Source organism: Meriones unguiculatus, chromosome 4 (assembly GCF_030254825.1).
Source record: "Meriones unguiculatus strain TT.TT164.6M chromosome 4, Bangor_MerUng_6.1, whole genome shotgun sequence".
NCBI classification, from domain to species: domain Eukaryota; kingdom Metazoa; phylum Chordata; class Mammalia; order Rodentia; family Muridae; genus Meriones; species Meriones unguiculatus.
The window spans coordinates 132,229,051-132,246,908 of NC_083352.1; the positions used below are offsets into that span (position 1 = coordinate 132,229,051).

Sequence of the window (17,858 nt, forward strand, 5' to 3'; positions counted from 1 at the left end):
CTTCTAGAAATATTTCCGTATCTATTACAAAGGATGTTTCTATGGATACTTTTGTTGAGCATCCCATGATACAGTAGCTAAAGAAGGATAGATATATCATCAGCTTGATTAACTTCTAACCTGTTTATTCCTAGTATATGAGATGATGTAGTATCTTGATACAACATTAATTTGTATTTCTAATTACTAATGAGATGATTATGTCAACTGACCATTAAGATTTCTCTAAATGGTACAGCACTTAATGACCTTTCAGGTTTTTTCCCAGTGGCTATCTTGTGTTTTTCTACAAGCATCCATTGTGTTCCTTATATTTAGGGGAGCAACGTTGCTCCACTTAGTAAACATAGAGCAATGAGACTTCCCTGTATGATAAGCACTGTTGCCAGTCTGCTTAAGAAATTCCCTACACTGACATCATGGAGGCACTTTCCATATTGTACTCAAAGTAACTTCCTCATCCATGCTTTTTTGGGACAGGGTTTCTTTGCATAGCCTTGGCTGTTGTGGAACTCACTCTGTAGACAAGACTGGCCTTGAATTCAGAGATCTGCCTCTGCTTCCCTGAGTGCTGGGATTATAGGCATGCTCCACTGCATCCAGCTCACATCCATGTTTTCAATAAAGCTGGAATTTATGTGTAGTAAAGTAGTAATCAGGGAAACATTTGGTCATCCACTTTTCCTACCATCTTTACTGATCTCTAATACAGCCTCAAGTATGCCAAGATGCATCTACTCTTAGATACATTTCTCATGTTCTAGTCCTCTACTGTCACAGCTGCTCCAGCACTAGCCTATTGTTGCTGGTTTTTTTTCCTTTGTGTTCTATATTAACCCTCCAATAAGACTCTGGGTATAATTACATTGGCTCTATGCTCAGCCAATGTAGTTTTAGCTAGTTTCTATTTAGGTCGGTCACTTTAATGTCTCCCCATAAAGTTTTATAAACGTTAAGAATACTCTTGCAAGGTTTTGCTGTTTTGAATATTAAAATCCATTGTTTTTATTTCATCCTAAGTACTTGTTTTCTATCTGTGACAGCAATTTCATTGCCCCTCAATCCTCTTCCATTTTTTCTTACTTGGCTTTGCTGTATAATTTCCAGTAAATTAGAAAGAGGGGCTGACTGCACATCCTTGTCCTTGGATGCAAATTACCATTAAACATTCTACACAGTTTCGTAGAGACTCTTCTTCAGGATGCTCTCCTAACTTCTATCCTCTAGACTGCTACGATATAAACCGCACCTAATGAGTAACAGTTGTTCTTCAAACACCCCGGCTCCTAGTATATCATTCTTTTAACTCACTGAAGCTATTTACCAACAGCTTTTTTGCAACTTGTGCACTCTGACATTTCCTCAGATTTCCTTCCTTACTTATCAATGAAATCTCAGCCTAAAGACTGGTTTTGCTTATGTAAAACTGACTGTACTTATTACTGGGGATAGCCCAGACTTAGTTTCTTTTTTTTTTTTTTCCAGACTTAGTTTCACAACAATCCTCCTGAATGCTAGGATCATAGGTGTGAGCCACCACACCTGGCCTGAAAGTCTGACACAGCTTTTGTAGAAAAAGTCTAGCTACATCTAAGGTGGGGTTAACTTGTAAACTACTTCATTTTGCCCTGTCTTCATGCTAAGAATGACTTTTAAACTGACAGATTGCTGTGCGGCAGATGGTACGCTGCTGCAGCTGCCTTGGATGTTCTGTACCTTAAGTTGATTGCCACCTGACAGTTTTTACAAAGAAGACATTCAGCTCTCATTAACCATTTGTCCAGTTTCCAGGGTATATAACATTGTCCATTAAAAATCCTTGCTGAACATGCATATTTGTGTAGAATGTAAGCACACCAGGGTGTGCATGTAGAGGTCAGAGGACAACTGTGGGTCTTTGTCTTCCTGCCTTGTGGGATTGTCTCTATCTCCCATCTTGTTTTAAGAACAACTGAGCCAAAAGGCATGTTACCATGTCCAACTTTTTTTTTTTTTTTTTGGTGGGGGTGAGGGATGTTCAAGACAGAGTTTCTCTGTGTAGCTGGGCTGTCACTCTATATAGACCAGGCTGGCTTTGAACTTCCTTCTGGATACCTTGCTTGGATTGAAGGCATGAGCCATCATTGCCTGGCTCATGTCCAGCTTTTTACATGAGTTCTGGGGATCTGAATGCAGGTCCTCAGCTTGCATCAAGCCATCTTCCCAAAAAGTTGTTTATCTGTATGCAGTGGCCCATTACTGGTAGTAGTGACTATTCAACTACAATGTAAATATTATTAGTATGAAAAGAATCAACTTATCTTTGGTTATAATTTCAAGATAATTTGATATTTTCAATCTGTATAACCTTATATAGTTCCTATTAGAATATGCATTTGTTTTTCCTTTTGACGCTGCTAAGGATGGAACTCAGGGACTTGTACTTGACTACTGAGCTCCATCTGTCTTTTCACTGTAGTCATTATTCACTCATAGCCACTTAATTTTTTATTATTTTTTACTCCTGTATCAATTATATTTATTTTAATGTGCATCTAAAAAAGACATGAATATAATATATATGCGTGTTCACACAAAACAATGAAGCCTCAGAAACTGGAAGGGAAGAGAGGTTAATAATTACCCAAACAGAATACATTATGTTCAAGGTTAGAACAGTTTCCCCTTTGCCTGTCTTTCACACAATGTCATTAATAAATATACATCCTATCCTCCCCAAAATTTTCTTCCTTCTTATAATTAGTCCAGGGAGAACTTTATGGGTTTTTATTTTGTCTGCATAGCCCTGGCTGTCCTGAAAAATCTCTGTAGACCAGGCTGGTCTTTAACTCAAGAGATTTGCCTGCTTCTGCCTCCCAATTGCTAAGATCAGAGGTGTGCACCACTTCTGCCAGGCTTCAGAGAGAACTTCAAAAACCACAGACTTTTTTTTTTTTCATGTAAAAACTATTTCTTTGCTGGGCATGATGATGCACACCTTTAATCCTGGCACTCTGGAGGCAAGGCAGACAGATCGCTAGGAGTTTGGTTTACATAGTGAGTTCTAGGACACCCAGAACTACATAGAAAACCCAGTCTCAAAAAAAAAAAAAAAATTAAACACACACACAAAACAAACAAAAACCAGAAATAAGTTTTTTTAGATCTGCAACTGTCCCCTTTCATACCATTTTTTTTTTTTTAGGCAGAGGAAAAAAAAAACCCAGCAATTTGACAAATACCAAACACAGCAATCTGCTGCCCCTTCTAGAGAATGGGGGAAGAAGCCTTCTCTTACATCACTATGTTGCTTTTTCTCAATCTTACAGTGAGTGATGACATAACCAGTCTCTTCAAAGCCACATTATCGGCAGTTACCTGTCTCAATCTCAGAGGGGCCACAGGATATTTTTGTTTTTAAAGACACGATCTCCTATGAAGCCATGGTTGAGCTGGCATTCACTATGTAGACTAGGCTGGTCTCAGACTCAAGAGATCTCTCTGCCTCCCTGGGGATGGGATTAAAGGCATGCACAACCATGCTTGGCCCTGACCACAGGCTAGTTTATATCTCCAGGGAAAACATCCAAACTCTATTACTACACATTCCCTTTTGATGACAGAATTTTTATGAAGTGGGCTTCTGACCTTTGCTGTGATTAAACTAGTACTTACATGGAAACCAATGGAAATGGGTTGTGTTGATGCTTTCAGGTTTAAGTCACTCAGTGCTCAAAGAGTGCTCCCCCCTTCATTAGTACATGGCCACAGATAAAAATAAAAATAAAGGACTTAGAACTTGTCTATTCATGGACACTGTTAGGACAGAAACAAACTTATCTACTTTGGACCTAGAACCATCTGCCATAGTGCCAAGAACACCAGGGACCTTTCTTGAAGGTCGGTCTTTGATCCCAGCCAGTTAGCTACTCAAGTATTTATGGCCAGTCACACACACTACATTAATTTTCCTCAATGGCAAAGGAGCAGCAATGGTAACACTAGGAATTTGGCAGAATTGTAGGAACTATTACAAGCTGAAAATGAAATTCCTTCAAGTCTAACGCCTGACAGTTCTTCACTTTCACAAAAAAGAAAACCTTTCAGATACTCAATAATAAAAGAAAAAGCAGGGTTCATAAACCACTTGGTGTATTTGAAAAATGGGCTCTCACCTTTCTGAAATTTCTTCTAGTAACTCCATAAGTTTAGCAGCCAACCCAAGACGGCGGAATTCAGGGGCGACAGACAAAGCTGTGACATGTCCGTGCCACTCCTCCCTAGCTACTGAGCCTTCTGCTTTTCCCATAACTGCCAACAACAAAAAAATTGCATCAGTAATTCAAACAGCAATTTGTATATAAATGCATAAATACTTTGCTATCAGTTTCTTTTAAAATAAAAATGTACCAAAAATTAATGCTTCAATTTGAAACTCTACTCTATACCTACTTCTAAAGTCAGACTTAAATTTAAAAATGAGCCAGGCATGGGAGCGCACACCTTTAGTCCCAGCACTCAGGGAAACAGAGGCAGGTGGATCACTTGTGAGTTCCAAGGTCAGCCTGGACTACAAAGTAAAGTGAGTTTAGGTCAGCCAAGGCTACACAGAGAAACCCTGTCTCAAAAAAATAATAATAATAAAAACCAAAAACAAAGATTTAAAGATATTTTTTGTTCAAATAAGCTACATTTGAAATAGACTTAGGATTTTTTTTTTTCAAATAGCTACAACTGAAATTACATTTACAGTGTAATTGCAGCAATTCACAGCTCAGGTTTTTGTTTACAATTGTTAAATACATATGCTTTAATCACTGCTCTAAATACTGAGCAAACCATACAGAAATCTAATAAATGAAATTAAAGATCAAAAAAGACTGCATTCATGTCTGTTAGGTTCACTGCTATATCTCTTGGCCTAGCACAAGGCTGGACACATGGAGATGAGGTGAAGTGATCTGAAAATAAAATTCTATCCTTCATGGTGTACATCAAATTCTAGAGTAAAGCAGACTGAAGCCTGCATTAAAGTCTTTACTCACCCAAAAAAGTACTAGTGGTACTGTACTTACTATAACCCATTAGTTCTCCACCGGGTGCCTCCGCAACGATGAAATACTCTGGCCAGTGGGCAAGGTACTGTAAGTAGAAAGGTATCCCATACTAGACCTGTTAAGGAATACGAGAAGTAATAAGCAGCCAAAGGTTCCTTGTTACAGAATATTTCAGTGTGTGTGTGTTCAGGGATGGGGTATGGGGTTCACTTAGAAGAACACTATCAAATAGCCAGGCATGGTGGTGCATGCCTTTAATCCCAGCACTTCAGAGGTAGAGGGAAGCATCCTGATCTGAGTTTCAGGTTAGCCTGGCTTACGTGAGTTCCACGACAGCCAGGGCTATATCCAATATCCAGTGACAAAACAAAAACTGCTTTCAGGCTGGAGAGGTGGCTTGTTGGATAAGGTGCTGCCAGCTGAAGACTGAAGCTCAGATACCTATCACCCACATGAAAGCTGGATGGGCCCCGCGGCCTGTGTGTAATCCCAGCACTTGGGGGAAGATGTAAATAAAGTGGGGAGGGATTAAGGAAGACAAGTGACACCAACCTCTAGCCCTCTTCACACAGACATGCAAAAGAAAAGCACTATCACTGAATACACTGTAATTTCTTATAATCATACCACTACATGGAATATTTACATCAATTTTAAATAAATTGCCTAGGCATCTCACCTCGGACGTAGAACGGGTATGGTACCATCTAGTAGAAAGCAGACGCTCTTAGAGTCTGCCTTCATTCTGATCAGATTGTACTAGGGCTATGTGTGCCATTTATTATCTGAGATGACTTCTTGTTTATGGTCTATTACTCTGCAGCTGGAAATTCAGATTCTCAGATTTACTCAGTTAACGGCTTGGCACATAGCTGCCCTGTATATTCGTATTTCCTGACGTGCACTGGAAAGTCAATGGCTAGTTTCTACTTTGACTGCAGCTATACAACTATTCCATGTGTTCAGGAATCATCTAGGTTCAGAGGAAATGCCTGCCTGGCCTGACATGTGCCTGTAACCCCAACATTCCAGCAGAAGGCAGAACCAACTGTAGTTCAAGCCGGACACAAGATGAGACCTGTTTCTCGGAAAGAGTAAATGATTACTCTTTAACCCTGGAGTATCCTTACTGCCATGATTCACTGCCATGTTTGTTTCACTTTACTGTAAGCTTTCTGGTGTAATTACATAAGACACTATTACTAAACAGTAATAGTAAATATACACTTTCTACTAAAAGTTCCCAAGAAAACCTCACTTGTGTTAGTCTTCAAACTTGCCTCTGAAAAACTTCCAGAACTCAACAAGGCAGGCCAGCTGGCCTTCCCTGGAATCCATCAACTGATACTACAACCATCTCTCTCCTGCCTAATGGAGGAACCCAGAGACCACCCCTCGAAATCCCCACTCCCTAAATAAACCCTAGGGTTTATACATTCAAAGTATAGGGTGATTTGCAGTCTATTTTCCCTTACTATACAGTGAAAATTTCTGTGATACAAAATTCTTCAAAACCCCAGATCTACAAATCTGCACTTTGAGAGCTTTTTCCTTTCTCTACTCCACTGTTCTTGATGTGGCCTCTTGATACTTGTTAGTTTTTCTTGCTGTGCGGCATTCCCTTGCTTCATGACACAATTTAAACACCTTATCTGTCTCCCAGGAGACATCTGAGTCATTTCTAATTTCTAAAAATCCTTTAGAACCTTTATTGTCTTGATGAAGATAGCTTAATTTATTTACCATTTCCTTGGTAAATTGGTAAATGACATTCCAAATTTTTGTAATTCTCTTGAAATAATTTTTGTGATGCCATGTTTTTGTTAATGGACAATAAGATGTGAGGTATTAGGGACTAACAATCTGTCGTATCTATCTAAACTCCACAGACATTATGCAGATCAACTAACATGGCTGTATCCCAGTTTTAAAAAAAAAGAAAAATTAAGAAATGAGTGGTGAGCCAGGTTTGCAAAGTCCATGCCTCTTACATTTGCCAAACCCTGAAGGAAACCACGTGCTGATTCTTATTTTCAACGTTCAGGAAATGGCATTACCGAGTACAGGCCTAAAATGCTTTCCAAAAGATTGTGCCAGATGTCCTTCACCAGCAGCAGCACTAAGCTGTACTGGATGATCTGACGAGTGAAGCAGGGTTCTCAGATAGTTTTAGTTTGCATGTCTTCTGACTGGTGAGACTGCCCTATTCATATAGCCTCTGCCCTCTTGACTACAAGCTATCACCTCAACCTACCAGCACTAGTCAGTAGAATTTGGTCTAGAAATCCTCTTTGTGTCTTAAGCCCCTGATCTGCTGTTACTGCAGCATAATCAGGAATACCCTAACCTAACACATTTTTGCCCATTTTCTACGGAGATGATAGAATCTGCTATTACTAAAATCCTTTACTTACTTCAGTGACAAGGCAGGAGGCAGGTCCTGCACAGTGAGAGAGAAGGGCTTAGAGTGTTTCCTGAAACCATCCTCCCCTCTGTTGGCTGCACAGCCAGAAACAGATATGAAGACGTGTTCTGGAAGCCATCCAGACCAAAAAGACCTGGGCTCTCCTGAACAGGGCTACTGGAGACGACATGAGCATTTCCGGAGCTACTGTCCCCTCTAGATGTGATTCACAGCAGAGGGAGACAGGCCCTGAACCACTGTGCTGTTGCTGTTGTCTGTGTGCAGCCAGGCTTACTGTGGGTGGGCAAGCCTCAGACCACATTCACTCTCAGCTTTGTAATTGCTTTCAATGTTATTTATGCTATACAAAACCTACGTGTTTTACACGTTTTTCAGTACTCATCTGCTTTTTCTTGTTTCTCCAATTTTCTTTTTCTTCATAATTCTCAGTTTTACTCTTTTTTTTTTTTTTTTTTTCTGAAAAAAGGATACAGTTTCTGTAAGTGGATCCAAGTTACTGAAAGAAACAAGAAATGGCAAGAGTAAGAATTCTGGAACCCAATTTATTAAGCTTTTGAAAACAAATGATTATGTCAATCAAAACAAAATGTTGGCTGGGCATGGTAGTGCATGCACACCTTTAATCCCAGCACTCCAGTGGCTGAGGAAGGCCAGCCTGCCTGGTCTACAAAGCAAGTTCCAGGACAGCCAGTGCTACACAGAAAAACAGCTAACAAAAAAAAAAAAAAAAAAAAAAACCAACCTGAGGACTACAGAAGATGGTTTAAATGACCCAGTGGTCACATGAACACCAATAAAGGGACCTGTACTTTTTCATTTAACTGCAACTTTACAAGCCGAATTATAGCCAACTCCATCCAACTCTTGCACCTTTGCAGACTGTCTCATACACATAGCCAACTCACCTGCTCCCCACTGCACCATCCCTGGGTATCCCTGGCCTTCCATTACAATTTCCCCTTCTCAAAGTGGATGTGAGTCCTCCCCACCTCCACTTTTTCTCTTCCTACTACAAATCCATAATTATGGACCCCATGTGCTTTTACCTGAATTCACTGTACCTCCAACGTGCTACCATCCTGTCAAACCTTGGTAGCGTGGGGAACTCCCCAACATGTCCCATCACACAACCCCAAATTCAGCATTCTTGAAAACCATCTGCAATCATCTCACCCTTCACTTCCCTACTCAGTCTTTTGACAGGCTCAAACCAGCCATTTTTTAGCTGTTTCCCTCTCTTGTCAATCTTTGAGACTCTGAAGGATGTCAGGCGGCCATACAACATTGCTCTAATCCAGTAGTTCTCAACCCTTCAGGTTTCAAAACCTGTGGCGATGTACTATTATGGAAATACCTCTTATATCGTGAGACCTGAACTTTTGCTGGACCTCATAGCTAGAGTTGCTAATATACCTTGAAATCACTTAAGTCTGTTAACCTACTGTGTTCTCAGCCTGTTTAATCTGCCTTTAAGAGCAATGTAGCAGTCAACTTTACTTGCCTCGGATTTCCCATGTAATCAACTTTTAGAACCTGATACATAACTGTAACCCTAAGTTACATACTCTCCCATGTTCCATGACCCAGAACAATGCATGTGTGTCACTTGCAGAAAACAGCAAATACAGAGGTTGAAAGCAATCTTCTAAAATGAATATCTTTCATAAACACAGTGTTTGGATATTGCTTGATAGGTAATGATGTATGTGATGCTGTTTGATCAGTTGGGATTAGCTGGACCCAGAAACTGAATCCCTTGTAAAACTGTTACGGATTTCTGTAAAGTATCCCTTTTTATAACCATGTGATGCTTTCTGTGCTGTTCAATAAAGACTGAGTGGAGCTCTTTGTGAGGGACAGAAACAGAACACAGAGGCAGATTCAAAAGACAGCCTTCAGGCAGGCAGAGATGAAAGCTCATGCAACAATCAGGACAGAGGGCACAGGGAGCATGAACAGAAAACAGAATTCTGGATTTGCTCTTGCTTAAATGTCACCAAGAGGAAGTGTTTTTAATCTTTCCTTAATGCAACACTAATGTGGGAGCTTTGTGTTTAATCCATACAAAACCCCACCTTACACTGAAGACAAACAAACATTTATTTATATTGTGTACAGGCTGGTTTTTGTCACTACAAACCTAGGCAACTGGGAAGAGGTAATGTCAATTGAGGAAAAGCCTCCCAATAGAAAACATGAGGCATTTTTCTGGATCACTCAGTGGTTGATGTGAGCCACTGTGGGTGGTGTACCCCTGGGCAGGTAATCCTTGGGTGTATAAGAAAGCAAACTGTAAGCCAGGGGAAAGAAGCCAGCAACAGCACTTCTCCATGAGTTCCACACTTCACTTCCTGCCTACAGGTTCCTGCCTTGGGTTGCCTCAGTGGACTCTGACCCAGAATATTCTGACCAATGTTTTATGACAGCAATAGAAACCTTAAGATGCACAGCTATATAAATATTTTCAATTTTAACTTATTCACTTAAAAATAAGTAATTACATGTTGACATGAATAATTTTACCAAGAAATATAGTAATATAAGCAAAAACCTAGTGACAGTGGCGTTGTAGTTTTTCAGTGTCACATGCTTATTATTGAGAGACTGCACACCTGCTTGTAGGCAAAAGCACCCTGTTGGCACTGTGAGAACAGCTTTGATCTCTGAGTCACGAATCAATCCTGAGGCCTCTGTGCTGTGGTCCTGCCTGCAGAGTCCTCACCCTTTACTGCTCAACTGCTTTACATCTTTGGCTCAGCTCACCTCTCCAACAGGCCACCCTTCCTCTACCTCCTTACACACACGAAGATGCAATAAGAACACTTTACCCAAGGCCTTCAGCTGACCTTGCCCACCCAAAAGCCTCTGCACCCAGATGCTGCTTGCTCTTCTGTCAGTACAAGGCTAGCAGGGCCCCTCTTCTCACCACAGAGGACAATTCTCTTACAATTCTTTCTCTCCTGTATTTATACCTTCCAGTTCTTTCTCTCCCAAAAGGAGTGTGTAAATTCAGCACACACTTAGCCATCACCATCTCCTGATAGTTCCCAACTCCTGCCTGGAGTCCTCGGGTTAGTTAGCTTCTGGAATCCCATCTCTTTTCCTCCCACCTCAGTTTGATCTATCAGTTTAATTTACTGTAGCACTTGGCACTCTGACGGAATATTGTAGGGTTATTTGTTTTGAAAACACTCATTCCATCACTGATGTCACCTAGCTTCCGGGCCACCTGTCACTATCTTCAGAAGGTTGATCCTTAAAGTCCAATCTTTACAGCCACTGGGCTTCTCAATGCACTTGTCAGAGAAGTCTCCGAGACCCAGGCCTGGGATCTCTCAGGCTCATCTCCTTAGCTTTGGCACTTAGACTCTCACTGCATAGGCTACTACATCCTATCCAGATAAGCAAACATCACCTCTCTACCCCAAGTACCCACGATTCTTCTTCAGGGTCGTCTTCCCGAGTGCCCTACCCAAAGCTGTACCCCTTTCTCACTTCAGTTTCTGTCCCCTGCTTCTTGTACAGCTATATGTATATTTACCTCTTATCGTCTCTATATATCACACCGACCTGTTCTCTGAGATATAAATTCCATAGACACCAACTGATTTCTATTCTGTTCACAGCTGTCTCCAGCACTGGTTGCTTCTTTCGATCCCTATACCACCACCTAGCCTGGTGACTCACTCTTTCCTAACATGGCCCACTAACAAAATGAGAAAGTGGGCTCCTTTATTGGCATTAACAAGAGAGGCACTACCAAGCCAGGTGACGGAGACCTAATGTTTAATAAGTGTGCGTGTGTATTTTCCTTCTACTTTATCCATTCCCATATTAAACCATTATTTCTTCCTCAAGCTTCATTTGAAACTTGCCTGTCTATTCCTAAAGCTTCAGGCACTGTATCATCGCTACAGCAGCTCCCATCACTGTAGGCCGTTGCCAACGCCTCCTCGATGGCTTAGCTGCCTTTTTATTGCCTCTAATCAATCACCTTGTACTCACTGGCTCAGAATTCAGGCTGAAGCGTTTTTAAACACCATGTGTCTGCCATCTTTACAGACCTCCCGATCACCACTCCCTAAACAACAGTATTGGAAGTATCTATAAAACATGTACATCGTATTATATAGGTAATCTACTGGTGAGTATAGTACTTGGTTATATGCTTGGGTTACTGGCACTACAGCACTGTAATAAGGGGTCACACATCACTGGACTCTGGTGTATTCTAGAAGCAATTTCCTGTGGATACCAAAAGGACCTGTGAGCCACAGGTCCTCAGTGAGCCTCAGTCTGCGTGAGCCAGGATCAACTTTTCCATTTATTTAATGGGTATGGGTGATTAACGTATGTCTATGCACCACATGTGTGCCTGGTGCCCACTGAAGCCAGAAATAGGCATAAGATCCTCTGGGAACGGTACTGCATACAGTCAGCTGTTAGCCTCCATGTGCATGAACCGGTCCCCTGGAAAAGCAGCCAGTGCTGCTCTTAACTACTGAACCATCTCTCCAGCTCCACAGGACCAATTTTTAACCACCAGTGCCAGTCTCCACCTGCTCCCACATCAGGGCTCTGAGTGCATGCAATGCCTTCACCCATAAACTGAGGACATGAGTACATGACAGAATCTATGGAGAGTAAACAGCTTAATATTACATGAGCCATAGGTGTTAAATGTGACGAGGATTCAGCATAAGCTGGGCCTAATAGAAATCACACAGGCTCCATCTGAACCTATCAACGTGGTAACTGAAACTGGCTTCACCTGTTTCTCACCTGCACCCTTCCCCTGAACTTCCTCCTCACTATATTTCCTTCATCTCCTCTTTGAAATGTCCAAAGTTATCTTGTGCCAGTTTTATCCCTTCTGATACCGGAACCGCCTAGTCGTCGTCCTCACTACCCCGTCCTATGTAAAATAAGTGTGATAAAATGTATGTCAAGAAAATAATCGCGGTGATGTGTCTACAGAGTTCATGGTGCAATGCTTAACCTTTTAAATGGTCATAAATTTCCAAACTTAAAAAAAAAAAGTGAGTGGGAGATAACTACAAATCGCAGATCTTTTAGACTTGGACTGAAAAGAAACTACACCACACCAGGGGTTCCGGGGTACAGTGGACCTCCTACCAAAAAAAAAAAAATGTAGTCTAGCTGGGTGTGGTGGTGGCACGCCTTTAATCCCCGCACTAGAAAAAGAGGAAGACCTGTCTGTGAGTTTTAGGCCATCCTGGTCTACATAGTTCCTGGAAGGCTGAAATACAAAGTGACACCCTGTCTTCAACAAAAAACAAACCACCAACATCAAAAAAGGCAGCCTGCTTTGGGGCGCTCAGCTACAGTAACTACCAAGCACAAACCGCTGGGAGGCCCGGAGCAAGGCAAGGTTACTTCGCTGGGATACAATTTAACGCGCCCGTTCGCGGCCCACCCTCCCCGGCGAGCCGGCGTCAGGGAGCGGGCGCCCCGCGTCCAGCCCAGCGCTGCGTCTCCCCGGCGCACCCCGAGCGCCGCGCCTCGGCCAAGGTCACCGGCCAGCGCGCCCGCGCAGCGCCCACCCGGCCCTCGGCCCCGCGAGGCTGACCCCGGCCCGCGCAGCGAAGGGAGCGGCTGGCCGCGCCGCACTCACATGTTGTTGAAGCGGAAGAGGTCGTCGCAGGTGAAGGCCCGGAGCGTGGTCATCGCGCCGCTCCCAGGCTCCAAGCCCGCTCGGCGCGACCCAGAGCCCGCACTACCGGAAGTGATCGCGCGCGGCCGCCACGGGGCGGGACAAAGAACTACTTCCGGACCAGAGGTTGCTGGGCAACGAGGTAGCGTCGCAGCTCTCTCTGGCGGCAGGAATCAGCAATCACCTCCGAGCTCCTGCAGACCCCTCCCAGAAAGTAGGCAGAGTAGCCAGGAGGAAGAAGCCTGGGTCACGAAGCCAAATCGTAAACGCGTGCTTCAAATTCATAAGGTTGTTTCACAGGGTGAGCCAGGAAGTGGTCCCTAAACGGATGCCTCAGGGCCCCTTCTCTCGAGCACCACATTAAAAAGCAAACAAACACATTAAATTTATTTTAAAATACCCAGTCTACCTAAAATATCATTCCAACGTTTTGTCTATGCCAAGAAAAAAAGGGCTAGTCTATCTTTTTTATCTTTTTGTTTTGTTTTGTTTGTTTTTATGGTTTCTTTGAGACAGGATTTCTCTGTGTAGCCTTGGTTGTCCTGGACTCACTTTGTAGACCAGGCTGGCCTCGAACTCACAGAGATCTGCCTGCCTCTGCCTCCCTAAGTGCTGGGATTACAGTGTGTGCCAGTGTGCCCGGCTGGAATAACTTATTTTGGTACGAAGACTTTAAAATCTGGTGTGTGTGTTTGCAGTATATTTTAATCTGAGAGAAAAATGATTAGAATTATTTCTTTTCAATACTGATTTTATTAACATGTGATTAAAGAGCAGATCAAGCCAGGAATGGTGCCTCATGCACTAGGTAGACAGAGACAAGCAGAAAATGAATTTGAAGGAAGGAGATGGAGATATATATGCTCATATTTCATTGCATATGTGTATAAAAATTCCAAGAATATAAATATTTTAATCCAATGAATGTAAGCAAAAGTACTTTTTCATAAATAGATATATCATTATACAAAGAAAAATATAAGTAAATACCCAGTCATGTTGAAAGGTGATCCCAGGACTGAGAGAGATGGAGAATTTTGACTTCCAGGCCAGCCTGGGCTGAATAGAAAGACCCTGTATCAAACAATCAATAAGAAAGAAGTAAATTAATGGTCAGTGTACTCAAAACTGCTGAAATGCATATGGAGATGGGGTAAAACTGGTCAGTGTTACAGGGCAGTGACCAATCGCCACTGGACAGGACACGGTACATTCATATTCTTATGGGTCAAGAATCATTTTCATCAGTATCAACTTTCTACATCTCACAGATTTGTAAAAACAAGTGGAAGATAATAAAAATGAAAACCAGAAGAGCTTACTACTTAGGGTGTCCAGTATTTCATTTTGTTGTAATTGGTCATTCCGAAATATTTTGTCACTTCTTTCTGACGTGATCTAATGATGATTTGAATTTAGTTGGTTGTGAAGTTTAGGTAGTATTCATAATTTTCTTCTGGTTCTGATTTATAAGCACTATAATCATCAGGTTTATAAGTACTTTAAGTATAATAAAAATTTAGCTTAATTTAAAAAGAAACGACGTGAGTTTAGCCCAGAAGCAGAAGTTGATCCATGCAAGTACAAGACACTGTGAGCTACTAATTTGCAACCCATGAGAGATGGGCATGAAATACAGCTCCTGGAAGGTGGAGGGCATCTGGGAACATAGTGAGACTGGAAAGAGAGGGGGGAAGAGATTCTGAGTCACAAACAAGCACCACCCACTAGCTATACAGCAATAGCAACACGTGGCCGGCCACAGTAACACAGAGAAGAGTCCAAGCTGTTACCAATCTTGTTGCTGAGCACCTTCAATCAGTTAACATCTGAAGGGGCCCAGCACACACCCAGTGAGTAGCAGTTGAACAACTGAAAGAAAAGTCCATTACATATTAGAGGGAAGCTACTGTCATGTCACGCTATGAGGTATTCAATTACAGACTAAGTCATTTCTCTTTATGCCTCCAAATCTGGACCCACGGAAGGTGTGGGGTCATAGAATCCCCTTGAGGGGTTGTTCAGAGGACCCTGGTGTTTAAAACAGTCCCTGCCACCTTTTCAATGCCATAGAAGTGTTTATCAAGGAAAACCAATGACAGGAAGTACTTTGGGTGTTTAAGAATTGAAACTGTGAATGTAGATTGTAAGAGAGCAAAAACCCTCAACTACAGACGAAAGGTAGGAAATTTGCTGCTGGGGCATTGATGTATCTCTAAGCTCTCCTGTGAGCTTCCGGTAACAGAAGGCAACCTCGCAAGCTGCCTCCCTTCTCTCACTGTGCTCCAAACAGAAAAGCCTCCATGCTTGTCCTCTGCATTTTTAAAAATACAGCTGAGGTCTACTTAAGTTTTCAAGCCTGTCTTATTTTAATAAAAACGGATTATGTGCACATTAACATATTGTAGACTTGTGGAAATGTACAGACAGGAAAGTAACAATGACTCAAATTTCTACCACCCAGAAATAAACAGTGTTTAACCTTTGGATCACCAGATACTTCTTTGCCTAGCTTATGGGGAGTAGAGAAGGATTTACTTAAAAGATGACTTGGGATTACTGTTCTAGATTATATATGTTAATATTAAGTAAAATATTAACAGTCCTTAAATTTAACATAAGAAGAAAGAACTGAATTAAAGCTGAAGAAAAGTTGGGTGTGGTAGTAAATGCCTACTGTTCCAGCATTTGGGAAGTTGAGGCAGAAGAATCAGTTCAAGGTCCCTCTGCTACATAAGGAGTATAAAGCCCTCCTGAGTTATTTGAGACCACATCTTAAAAAATAAAATAAAATAAAATAAAATAAAATAAAATAAAATAAAATAAAAACCAACAGGTATGATGGCCCACACCTTTAATCCTAGAACTCAGGAGGCAAAGGCAGGTGGATCTCTGTGAGTTCCAGGCCAGCTGTTCCCACCTCAAACAAACAAACAAACAAAAACAAACTTAAAGATGTGGTTTATTTATCATATTCACAGTGTTCTGCCTGAATGTACACCTGCATGCCAGAAGAGAGCAACAGATCTTACTATTGATGGTTGTGAGCCAACATGTGGTTGCTGGGAATTGAAGTCAGGACCTTCAGAAGAACAGAAGAACAGTGCTCTTAACCTCTGAGCCACCTCTCCAGCCCCCCAAACAAACTTAAAACTGAAGAGATTCCCAAGCTCACAGAAATCTGGAGTGCCTAAAAGTTGCCCCTGAAGCTTACAGTCATTTCAATGAATTTGCTTACACACATGAACTGCCTGAAACTCCCCGAGAACCCCACAGTCCTTTGTAATTCTAGGACATGCTTTATTGAACTCCAGCTCAGTGCATTTGGTTTTATTTTCACCACCCAGGAAAACAGTTTCTACCACAGCTGCACATTTTCCTTGCCTTCACCATCATCCAGAGAACTTTTGATTTATTCGTTTACAGTGAGTAATTCCTTTTACTGCTTAGTTGGAAACTACAAGCTTTTTAACCACATTTAATCACAAAACATTTTCCTGCTCATTGAAATAACACACCATGTGCTCTCTGTAAATGGTGATGACCCAGATTCACATCCATCATTGCAATAGGCCACATTTAAAACAAGCCAGTGTTTTATGCCCCATCTGTTACTGTCCTGCTCCTGTGTCTCCAGGTTGTGGGAAACACAATGCTCATGGTAAATATACATATTGAAATGTCCTAGGCAACAGGCTTGACAATCAAACAACCTGTGTGGGTACGTATCTCTACTTAAAATTTATTTTTTATCAATGATAACTGGACAGATGGAAGCGCTGACCCTGCCTGTCAATACCTCTTTTCAGTTTTGTTAACTAGAATGCATAAATGCATTCACCATTGAAATTAAACCTGACTACAGCTCTCAGTTAAAAAAGTAAGGCTGGATAGATCTATTCCCTACTTTATCTTACTAACATCAAAATAAAGCAGATGTTTTTAAAGGGCTTAAAACCAATTTAGTGGTAAAGAGCCTGCGCACATGAAGTCCTAGGTTTAATCCCTGAAAGTACCAAAATAAAGAAATCCTAAATGGATTACCTGGTAAAGGAGATGACTCCAAGCTTGTCTGCCTGGGATTTATCCCTGGGACCAAACATGATAAAGAGAACCAACTCCTCCAAGTTGCCCTCTGATCCCCACCCACTGTGTGTGTGTTTGTTTGAGATATGGTCTCTCTATTGTGTAGCTCTGGCTGCCTTGGAGCCTTGCTATGCAGACCAAGCTGGCCTCGGGCTCACAGAGATCTACCTGCCCTGCCTGCTGAGTACTGGAATCAGAGGCATGTATCACCATGCCTGGCACATACATGATAGTTAAAATTTTTAGATAGAATGGAACTTAAAAGGTCCTAACCCTTTTGGACAAAGAGGTTGGAGAAGAAACCAAGAGTCAGTAAGAACTGGTAACAAATTTTTGGTTGTTTGTTTATTTTGTTAAAGATGTATTTATTTCTTATTTATATAATACTCTGCCTTCATGTATGCTTACAAACCAGAAGAGGGCACCAGATCTCATGATAGGTGGTTATGAGCCACCATGTGGTTGCTGGGAACTGAACTTCGGAAGAACAGACAGTACTCTTACCTGCTGAGCCATCTCTCTAGCCCCCAAAACAAAATTTTGCATTCCAGAAAACTTACCAGACAGAAGAAAGCAATGGTTAATTGCATGAGAAAAAGCCAACAAGAAAAAAAGCAGTGCATTTCCTATTCAGAAT

The 17,858-nt window shown here is 41.7% G+C and overlaps 1 protein-coding gene across 2 annotated transcripts in view; it reads right to left on the reverse strand.

The window, feature by feature from the left end:
- Positions 1-13,225, reverse strand: part of Naa20 (N-alpha-acetyltransferase 20, NatB catalytic subunit) — a 14,859-nt gene extending 1,634 nt beyond the window's left edge. Inside the window, exons 1-4 of one of the 2 annotated variants that reach the window (XM_021662278.2) lie at positions 13,097-13,225; positions 7,933-7,957; positions 5,055-5,145; positions 4,155-4,290 (exon numbers count right to left, since the gene is read on the reverse strand). In XM_021662278.2, coding sequence (XP_021517953.1) covers positions 4,155-4,290; positions 5,055-5,145; positions 7,933-7,957; positions 13,097-13,149 — 305 coding nt within the window. In that variant the 5' untranslated portion in view covers positions 13,150-13,225. Of the gene's footprint in view, positions 1-4,154; positions 4,291-5,024; positions 5,146-7,932; positions 7,958-13,096 lie in introns of both variants that reach the window. The other variant, XM_021662277.2, reaches the window with a different exon arrangement.
- Positions 13,226-17,858: the final 4,633 nt, after the last annotated feature.